We start from the raw sequence: 11,564 nt of genomic DNA, 5'->3' as shown, positions 1-11,564 counted from the left end.
GAGGTTTTTTAACAGAAAATGCCATCTTTTCTTACAAATACCTAGCTTGTAGGAGAAAAAAGGCCAAGACAGACCCTCTTGAGGTGTGTGTACTCTGCGTCCCAGAAGATCATGTTCCTGCATCTTGCCATCACTGCAGGAGCTTTTCAAGACGCACCCTGAGAGACCAAGAGAAGATGTTCCATCAAGGTACCAAGGAGTGAAGAAGACAACAGATGCAGTCTGGAGGTGGAACCTTAGGCCAACATCAAGGCACGATCGGCAGTCGCCATTGACAGGCAGGTTGAGATCGTTCAACGCTGAGAACTCTCATCATCGTCTAGGCTACAGGAGGCACGAAAGACAAGACTCATCTACTCCTCCCCAGATTAGGGGTGCTGTAGAGCATATTCACCTTCTTCAGGGGTCCAAGCATCTTCTCCACCACCAACTCCATCTCCTCCGCCCCTCCACTGCCTGCTCCATCACAGCCTCCAACTCCAGCATCACCGGTCACTCCAAGACCCAGGTCTTGTCCTAGGTCGCACCTTTATTCAAGACGCCATTGTCACAGCCCAAGGTTCACTTTTACCTCTACCAGGCATCCCGCCATCATCATCACTGATGATCTTGGTCAGACAGCTTATGGACACTTTGTCCACTTCTACTGGACGATATTCCCCAACACTTTCAGACTCTCCACCTATATCACCAGTGGATGATGTCCCCACATTTCAAGAGGTCCTCGTGAGGAGAGTGACAAAACGTAACATTCCTGTGTCAACTCCAACACCAACAACATCAGTAATTTCTGAGAGGCTACAACACAGATCAGCATCCAGGCTTTTGCTGCCTCTAGTACCAGGTCTACTTGAACCTTCCAAGGATCTCTTGCTGAAAGCTGACTCGTTCCTATTAGCAGCTCATGAATACTGCCATAGCGTCGCTCCTAGAAGGTACTCTTGGCTCCGCCTTACATACCTCAAGCCAGCATCACAGCAAAGGGAATTAAATCTGCTGTTCTCTGGTACCACTTTATTTGGAAGCTTTGCTGACAATGAGATGGCACGGATGAAGGTGACAATGGAAACTCTATACGCAGTCGGCATAGAGAGACCCACAGGAAACCTTTCCGACTCTACGATCGCCGCTCCTATTCTCAGGGGGTTCAAACTAGGCCTGGGCGGTAAATTAAGTTCCGCTCACGGAATTTGGGTAATTTCTCATTCCGGGGAGAATGCGGAATTGCCAAAGATTTCGAGATCCACGGCTTTGTGGAATTTTTTGCTTGTTCGCAAGATATTTCCCCCTGAACATGCAAACACTCGAACAGGAAAAAAAACGCACGAACGGGCGGAACAAGCAATTTCGCGTGAGATTTTTTTACCATTTTCCAGAGCTTTGCGTAGCGCGACTACGCAAATTCCGCCCACCCCTAGTTCAAACCCCTCTCTGGTATCAGGGCCACCAGCAATGCGGTGCACAACAGCAGCATCAACGTCTCTACCAAACATATCAAAAAAAGCAGCCTATAGGGAGATCTACCCAGCAGCCTGCTCAAGGGGGTACAAGACACAAGATCTCGGAGCACACAGAGATTGAATAAAATCGCCACATATGGGAGTCCAAAATTCCACTTCAAAGCAAGACTGTTTGCAAAAGAAATCTTTTTATTCCACAGAAATCCCCTAACGCGTTTTGCCTAGGTTAGAGACACCTACGGCTTCGTCAAGGCTGCACAATGTCAAGATCACTCCTCATCGATGTTCCCCTTCTGAAGTATGCACTATTCCAAATAGTCAGAAAGTATTTAAGAATGCCGTGTTGCCCTGGCTGTTCGACCATATGTAATGGCGCTGCACGCCTCGGTTATATCAATATGGCATATATGACATCAAGAAGTATAGGTGAAATTATGTATAATTTCAGAAGGAGTGATCATAGGACTAATTATTCGGTCCAAATTCGTATTATCCCTTCCAATCCAAGGTCTATTCGCTTGTTGTGGCGTCCTGCCTGTGTACAGGCATTCTTAAATACTTTCTGACTATTTGGAATAGTGCATACTTCAGAAGGGGAACATCGACGAGGAGTGATCTTGACATTGTGCAGCCTTGACGAAGCCGTAGGTGTCTCTAACCTAGGCAAAACGCGTTAGTGGATTTCTGTGGGAAAAAAAGATTTCTTTTGCAAACAGCGTTGCTTTGGAGTGGAATTTTGGACTCCCATATGTGGCGATTTTTTTCAATTTCTGTGTGCTCCGAGATCTTGTGTCGTGTATAATTTTCAACATTGGTTGAAAATCAGTGGAGGTGGGGTGTTTTCTCCCATAACCCTTGGATGCACCAGTTACACAACTAGAGGATCAAGATATAAATTATTATTTTTATATGAGCGCCTGCTACCCGTAACACCCGAAAGTTTGTACGTCTGCTCAAGGGGGTAAGCAACCATACGAGTCAAAACCATGAGTCATTACTTTACCCTCTTCTGTTATCTTCTCCAGTGGGGGTAAGCATCTGACATTATCCAGCAGAGTGGCAAAAACCTAATTCAAGACGCCTGGGTACTGAATATTGTTCGTAATGGATGTTGTTTGAGGTTCACCAGTCCTCCATCGTCCATACCTCTAAAACCATCCAGTTTCCAACTCTCAATGCCACAAGCGGAGGTCAACATCCTCTTAAAAAGCTGGCAGTAAAACTGTTCCTCACCAACAACGAAGTACAGGCATTTATTCTAGGTATTTTCTCGTCAGGAAGAAAGACGAGAATTGTTCAGACCCACTCTCGACCTCAAAACAGCCAACAAGTAGATTCCGTGAGAACATTTCCAGATACTGACATTGCACCAAATGTATCCTCAATCACACCAGGGGCATTGGCTCTGTTCCATCGCCCTTCAAGATGCATACTGTTGTATACCAATTGCCAGAAAGCATCAAAAGTTATTGAGGTTCATAGTGGGGCAGGACCATTATCAATACCAAGTACTTCCATTTGGCCTGAAGTCAGCTCCCAGGACATTCTCCAAGTGTATGGCAGTAGTGGCTATCCATCCTAGGAGACACAAAATGTATTGCCTACCCGTACCTAGACAATTGGATAATCAAGGCATCCACGTCTCAAGAAGCTAAGCTTCAATATGATTGGACTTGCAATCTCTTACAAAGGTTAGGCCTTCAGGTCAACTGCAACAAGTTTACAGCACATTATTGGGGAGCCTCAATCTATACAAAATGGGCAAAGGTGTGTCCTTAAGAGGAGAGACGCTTATCAATCCTTCTTAAGTGTCATGCTCTCATGAAAGCTTCTCATTCAACAGTGAAAACAGCATCCTCCCTCCTCGGTTCTATGGCCACCTGCATCTTTCTCACACTGAATGCCCGTCTCCACATGCTACCTCTACAGGAATGTCTCGAGGACCTGTAGGGCCAACAGACAGGCAATTAGGAAGACAGGATCCAACTATTTCTTCGTGCAAAGCTGTACCTGAAATAGTGGTGCTCTCCAACCAGTCTCCTTCGAGTTGCCCCATTTCATCAGGAGATTCCTCCTCATACCATAGTCACAGATGCCTCTCTACTGTTATTGGGAACCCACATAGATCAGTCATCTCCAAATCCAGGGTAAGTGGTTGCAGAGAAAAATGACATACCATATTAATCTCCTCGAGCTGCACGTAGTCCATTTGGCGCTGAACACGTTTCATCCGTTGTTCAGATCCCACTCCCTCCTTGTTCAGACGGACAATAAGACAACCATGCATACTGCCTCAGCAAGCAGGGAGGCAGGCGGTACAGGCCCTTGTCACATGAGGCCCAGATAATCTGGAAATGGCTTCTAGCCAGGGACCTTACGATCACGGCAACTTACCTTCCAGGTGTCCAAAATGCTCTAGCACACTCCTTCAGCAGACTACTGCAAGAAAACCATGAGTGGGTCTTAAAACGGCAACGTAATCCAAAACCTCTTCCAACGGTACGGAACTCCGGCCATCAACTTGTTCACCATCGCAGAAAACAACAAATGCCTAAGCTTCACATCGCGGTTCTTCCAGCCAGAAACTCAGGAGAATGTCCTATGGATCATCTGGACCGGCAAATTTCTGTACACTTCTCTGCCGATTCCCTGATCATGATGGTCCTCATCAATTTGTCCCAATCCACAACTATAGTAAACCTCATAGCTCTGGAGTGGCCACTTCAATTCACGGACCTCCTTCACCAGTCCCTGCTGCCATGCAGACCAGACCCACTGACGAAATGTATAGCCCAGATGTTACACCCCAGTCTCTCCCCTTTGAATTTTGCAGCATCACTCCTGAGCTAGTGCAGTATGGACATTTGAATCTGCCGCAAGACTGCATGGCGATCCTCAAAGAACCTAAGCGGCCTTCCACACATTCTGAATATGCCTTCAAATTAAGAGATTTTGCATAGTGTTCATTTAAGAACGAGAATACTACCACTTGCCAGGAAAATGTCATTCTTCCATACTTAATACATTTTGCAAAATCTGACTTGCTATTCTTTTCTTTAGAGGTTCAGCTGACAGCTCTTACTGCCTACAGGAAATGTCCTTCACAAATCTTTTTTTCCAGAATCCCCGTCATCAGGGATTTCCTAGAGAGTTTGATGAGATTTTTTTCTCCCATGAGGCTCCCTTCCCCCAGTGAGCTTAATGTAGTCCTTTCACGCCTGATGCCGGACCCCTCGACACCATACATGAGGCATCTCTCCAACACTTGTATTGGAAAACCGCCTTCCTTGTGGCGATAGCATCTACCCCCATGGTTAGCGAGATCCAAGTGCTCTGCTCTCATGAACCATACTCTGTACTTCATTCTAGCATAGTGGTTATAAGTACTAACCCAAAGGTCCTCCCTAAGGTTGTTTCGGACTTCCATGTCAACCAGACAATCTCATTACCAACATTCTTTCAGAATCCCTCTACTCCATCAGAAAGAACTTCCCATTCCCTAGATATGAGCAGAGTTCTAAAATTAAGTCTATTCGAGAAATCCGCAAATCGAACCAATTGTTTATCAACTACGTTCTGGTTCGTACAGGCTTACCCACCGCCAATCTATCCATTTCGTGATGGATACTTTTTTGTATTATGATGTGCTATCAAAAAGCTAACAAAAAACACTAAGCTATACCTAAAGCACCCTCTACCAATGCAAAGCGGCTTCAGCTGCTTTACTGTGCATTCTATTAATTTTATTATTCATATTCTAGAAATTTGCAAAGCAGCTACCTGGAAATCAGTACATACATTCACTAAGCACTAATGTCTAGACTCTGATGCTAGAGCAGATGCTCAAATATGGCAGGGTTCCCTCAGAAACCAATTTGCTTACATTTTCTTGATGATCCTCTGTCTACTCCACCGTGCAATGTGGGGATGCGCTTTCTACTCTATTCAGTGATTATGACTATACTTGGAACATCTCATACAAGAGAAGGAATAGTTTCTTACCTGTAACTCCTGTTCTCTCGTAGGGGAGTTTCCATGATAGTCATAAGCAACCCTCCCTCCTCGGTGGAGCCGGTTAAACTACGGAAATGATTTACAGGGTGCAGCAAATGAGACTCTCATGGCCAAACTACAAGTAGTTCAAAACACCGCACCTAGGCTTGTTCTCAACCTTCCACCTGGAACTCCGTCGGCCCCTTCGTTGAAATCCCTACACTTGGCAGCCAGTAAGGAAGATGAGCATTTTTAAGATCTTTTGCCTCACGTTCAATACCTTAAGAGGGCAAGGCACCAGTTATCTCCAACACCAAATCAAAGCGGCATATACCCACCAGAACTTTAAGATCTAAGGACAAAGCCCTGTTGAGCGACCCCACATCCGCTTTGCTAGATGTGTTGGGAGAGCTTTTTCCTGTCTGGCTCCTTTTTACACGAACAGACTTCCTGTGCATATTCTTATCTGCATGAACTACTACCAATTTAGGAAACTGCTGAAAGCCTCCCTATTTTAAAATGATGCCTTTTCTTGTCAATGTTTGTTTGCTGCTGTAGCCAGCACCCAGGTGCCCCAGGGTGAGTTGTGCAAATGTAATGAACATAACCTACAATTTACATCTGTTCCTACACCACCTTCACAAAGAATTGAAGCAACTACCACCTGCTGGGCATGTGAGCATGATGGAATACTGGTGGTCTCAGGGTTCTTAAAGGCACAGTCTCTTTTTAGCCATATAATGACAGCCAGTTATGCTACTCTGTCCTCCTTATCCTTCATCTCTATCATAAATGAGGGAGATGTATGCTGTTTGCAGAAACATCTTGACATTATACACAAATACTTCGTGCTGGCCCTTTTTTGACTTCATGATGAAGAATTTGGGCATGGTAGCCTAGGTATATAGGCTGCATTATCTGTCTCTTTTTTAAATTCCTTTGCAGGCCTGCCTGAAGAAATACGAAATTCTACATTTAAGAAGAAATGTATTGAAGAAGTGCTCCGGGGTCCCTGCCCCTGGGCGGGACTAACCAATGATTGACTATCTTTGTTATTTCCCTACGAGAGAACAGGAGTTACAGGTAAGAAACTTTTCCTTATTGGCCATGTGTCTGGAGTACATCGAAACCATTACTTTTACTGGTGATGTATTGGAGCACCCACTGAGTGTATGGACACAGTGCCTAATGCACAGCCGAACCTCTGGTGCTCCTAGCTTTTTATCAAATGTGTACTTACTGAAACTGTGGATGATTGCTACTGGCCATTTCCACTAATTCTCGCAAATGTTCCTTGGAGATAATCCCCAAGTCTCGTATGAACCTTGATTAATTTACAGTTCAGTGTTCACAAATCTTATCAGTCCAATGTACTTTTAATGCAGCACCTTCCACGATGTTTGAAAAAATCTCCTTTGCTGAAGACCACATAACCCACACGTAGAGCTTTCCATAAACTTCTTCCATTTGTCAGACAGATGGCTATATGCTTTATGCACAATAAAGAAAACGCATTTTCCTAACAGTTCCTTGGACAGACTGCTCTTCTGGTTATTATTTCTTTTCAAACTATATTGTTTTCACTTATATGCTTTAAAGTGTACATTTTTCACACGTTTCCAAAACGTCACTGGTGAAGAACAGAACTGTTGTAAAAATTGCAAAAGAAAATGCACTGTATGCATTAAAACCTCCCTAATGGTTCAGCATTATATAAAAAATGTTAAGGAAATAGCACTTCCTTTCCTCGAATCGTCCTTATTTTTTTCACTGGGGGCCATGTCCCCAAAAACAAATACCCCTGGCTATGGTCCTGTACATGAACGATGTATCAGAATAGAGAGAGAAGACAATGTGAACGGATGGTCAGTGTCAGAACTTTTTCCCTGATTCTATCTACTGCAGGGAACATCTGAATGTTATTCCGACGTGCCCTGCACCCTGCTGCATTGTTTATATGGGACTCTTTAGCTGAAATGTAGTGAAAATGTCAAAGCCTACCGCCTGGGTAGTCATCTGAAGGTTGATCAAAACATTAGGTAAAAGGTTCTTTAATGTCAATGTGCGGCTGGGAGGAGAAATTACATGGGAGGCGACAGAACGTAGCTGAGAAGGGGTTCACGGCGGACTCCCCAATGTAGGAAGTCCTAAGTGGAGAGCCCACTCCACGTGGAAAGTGCTGACTCCCTTGAGAACTATAGCGATTCACACTCACTGTATAATTTGGTGAAGTGCCATTGTTGGCTAGTGGGAATATAATACGGTGGAGAACATGAGAAGGGAACACACACTGGAGAAATTATATTAGTGCTGAGTTGTGTTTCATTTTACACAATAGGCAGGGATGCTTTCTAGACTGGTAGCTTGTAGAGAGAATGTGGGATGGCCACAAGGCTGTGAATCTGAGAAAGGACATGTGCTCTACAAAGATTGTTACAGGTATGTAATTTGTTTGTTCTTCCTGTATGCTACTTTTCTGATATTTCCCTTTTTGTGTCATCACAGCCCTGATACTGGACATCCTAATCGTGGCTGCAGTACAGAAGCTTGTCAAGCGGAGGAGCCCATACGAGCTTACCCTGGGCGTGGTGGACTATATAATGATGGACCTGTATGCCTTCCCTGCAGGTCATGCCAGCCGGGCCATGCTGGTTTCTAAGTTCCTCCTCAACCACCTGGTGTTAGCTGTTCCCCTCCGGATTCTCCTCGTTCTATGGGCATTCGGCGTGGGATTCTCACGTATCATGGTTGGACGACACCATATCACTGATGTTTTTGGAGGCTTTGTGATTGGTTACCTAGAGTTCCATGTGGTAGAATTGCTATGGATGTCATCCAACACCTGTCAGCTGTTGATCTCAATGTGGTGAAGGCTCTTGTGCAGGATCACACTCTTTAAAAACTTTGTGCATGCGGACAACTGATGGATTGATTAGTGGTTGATTATTTTTTATGACTCTTGATCCTTGTTGAAATCAAAAGATTCTTCTCAATTGAACACTGTATCATGATCTTTTAAGCTGTTTGTTTGGACACAATTGTATGCCCTCCTTGTGTACTGGTTGTGGATTTGAGCCTCGGAGACTTTCTGAACAACCTGCCTGACGTACTGTGTCGCCATTTAAACTGTTTTTGGTGGATCCATGTAGGGTGCCCCATTTCAGTGGGTCGCACACAGCACTACTAGGCAGGAGGCACCTAGTCTGCAGTGTGTAATTGTAAAGAGCTAAGCAGCACAGTCCCATTTTAGAATCCCAAAATGAGATGGGTAATGATCATGGTGTTAGAGGCAAGTGTAATGATGGAGCACCTGCATGGGGTTCGCTCAAATGATGCTACTTCTGCTGTTTTCGCATTCTTCTTCCTAAACGTTTGAGCGCATGACATGCCCCTCTGTATTTTCTCACCTTTATCGTGACATTATTTATGGTTGATGCTGCTAATACCAGCCCTTTCTCTCTGTTTCTCTGCTGCTAAACAGAATGCATTTCTAAAGCGCAGCACTTAAACTCGATGTTGTGTCTGTGGATAGCATTTCCCTTCTAACTGCTGTGCAGCTGACTCAGGTATCATTCTCTACCTGTGCCCTAGGTTTCACGAAAAACAGCAGCATTGGCCCATGCCTCCTTGACTATCATTCTTGGACTCTTGTGCCTGCCTTCATTTCTCTTGCTTCAGGCCCCACGCATGCTGTTCTTAAATCGTCCCGACATTTCTCACATCCCAGGTTCTTAGTCGAGGTGGGTCCTGCTGCCCCAGTGAATTCAGGTGCCTTTCTTACCTTCAGCAATTACCCCTGGTCTGTCTGTAAAGCACATCCTGTTTAGGGATGAAATGGAGACCCGACTCAGGACATCTAACATTTTTACATACATTGAGAGAGAAAATAAACTACAAATCAGGAAGAATTTCAAGACGTGAAGTATGTTGATGAGGTTGCCGAATTGCATAGCTGTTTGCCTTAAGCCTATAAGGATTTAAAGTTTTTCTGTACTACTTTGCAGTCTGTGAGGCCCTTAGTACAGGGTCTCACAAATTACAAGAGTCTATTTCCAAACTTTTTATCATCCTAAATTCCTAAATTTGGTGTTAAAGTTTATGTATATTTTACCAGTGGCAGCTGCCATGGAATGGTATGGCTGGTACCGCGGTGGAGGGGGGTTAGAGTATAAAATAAAATTTCAGTTACCCGGCCGCTGCCTCTCCTCCGTCCTCTTCTGTTCTTCTGTCGACGCACGCAGGCTCCAACACTCCCCAAAGCCAATCACGACGCTGCTGTCACCAACATGACAGCAGCGTCGTGACTGGTTTGAACACCCTGGTGTGGCGCTCAGAGAGGTGGTGGGAGCCGGTGCATGTTCTCCACCCAGGCTGTGCAATGCAGCCGCGTGGAGAACACTCCAAGTGTGCATTACTGTTGGGCCGGCCCATGACAGACAGCCAAACCGTCATGGACACTTAAGTGCGACAACCACTTCTCCCCCAGCTGGCTGTGACGACAACCCCGCCCCGTAAAACTGCCTCCGTAAGTAAAAATAAAATTATAGTAACGTTGAGTTATTATCATTTTATTCTTCCTTTTTGCAGTGCTTAAAAGCAGTGGGGCGGCCCTCCTCTGCCTTAGCAGAGGAGCCGCCGCTGGATTTTAATGAAGAATTTCGCACCCAATCTCAAATTCTTTGAAAGCGCTGTGCTTTTTCTTCAAGCCTTGCTTCTCTTCATTTTGAGCATGACCTCTGCCCAATAAAATAGTCTTCTCCCTGTTGCCTTACTGGTGTGTGTAAAAAAAAAAATGATTAGGCAGTTATGTATACCTTACTGTCAAGAGGTGGTTTGCAGAACAAGATTGACACCATTGGACATTCAGCACATATAATGAAGGCCTTTGAGCTCCCAAGCCAAGATGGTGATTGCTTGGACTTTAAGTCTATCGCCTTATCAAGGGAGTGCCTTATCACACATCCTCTCGTTTTATCAACTCTCACTATCATTTTGTTTTATGTGTAGGGCAGATACTCTCCAGATGGACTTCACAGGTGATTGTTGCTCCAGGTAATGTACATGACCCAATAAATGTAGCTGAGCTACTAAATGCATACCTAATCTTTTCACAGCACTAATGTTAGAGCCTGAAGGACAGATTTGTAGTTTTATCTCAGCCACCTAACACTTTCTGTGAATATCATTATTACACACATCTTAAAAATGCTCACTCTACCCAATGGCATTTAGTGTAGCTATACAAACTATAATATACTGCATGCAAATGAGGCTTGTCATACAAGACCCCAGCAATGAAGTGATGTTAATATTGCTTTTCCTTGCCATATTTTAGTCCCATGCTGCCTCTAGTTGGGACTAGACGCAGTGCTTAATTTATAAAATAAGTGCTGGAGCCCATATTTTTTTTAAGGTAGTCTGCCAGACATTTAGGGTTACCAAATATCAAGACTGTATAGTCTTAATTTCACCTCCTGCCACTTTCATACACCAACAGACTCTCCCTGCATCTTTATATCAGTTTTACAGGTTCTCTTCCAGGGGATACTCATTAATAGTCATAAGCACTGAATTATCTCCGCCCATGAGCGGGGACCCGGAACACATAAACAATATACATATATATGTGTAAATATAACCAAAAGTACAAAGTACTAAGTAATTATACACATATACATGTATAATAACCATAATATGCAGCCTAACCTTAACACATAGGCTAATCAAACCAAACCTTACACGTTCTGAAGCATGAAAATATGCTGTATATAAATGCAATAAACAGGCATGAGCCTAAAATGCATTTTATAGCCATGAAAAACCTTTTATTTTCATCAAAGAACCTGTAGTAAACAGTTATTAGCCTAAAAGGGCTGCATATGAAAAAATGTCTGTGTACAGAAAATCAGACTGGCACCCTGCCTTTAAGGCCCCAGAGAATCTGCACACTTTGCATTTAAGGCCTCCAGGAGAACTCTGTTCCCATCATGCCCCACAGGTGACAGTTAGGTCAGTTCTTTTTTCCGGCTTGTTCTGTGAGGAACCTGGAACTTGAGCTTTGCTCTTTTGAAGTATTTTCTGTCAGAAATTGGTTTTTCTTGCCTTTTCTTG

General features: G+C 44.2%; 1 protein-coding gene across 1 annotated transcript in view; it reads left to right on the top strand.

Annotated features, from left to right (window-relative positions):
* The window catches only part of PLPP7 (phospholipid phosphatase 7 (inactive)), a 114,909-nt gene extending 104,691 nt beyond the window's left edge, over positions 1 to 10,218 (top strand). The window contains exon 2 of the mRNA XM_086924794.1: positions 7,959 to 10,218. Coding sequence (XP_086780920.1) covers positions 7,959 to 8,323 — 365 coding nt within the window. The 3' untranslated portion in view covers positions 8,324 to 10,218. The remainder of the gene's footprint in view (positions 1 to 7,958) is intronic.
* Positions 10,219 to 11,564: the final 1,346 nt, after the last annotated feature.

Source organism: Lissotriton vulgaris, chromosome 5, assembly GCF_964263255.1.
Source record: "Lissotriton vulgaris chromosome 5, aLisVul1.2, whole genome shotgun sequence".
Lineage (NCBI taxonomy): Eukaryota > Metazoa > Chordata > Amphibia > Caudata > Salamandridae > Lissotriton > Lissotriton vulgaris.
This window is presented reverse-complemented; position numbering and strand designations above follow the sequence as displayed.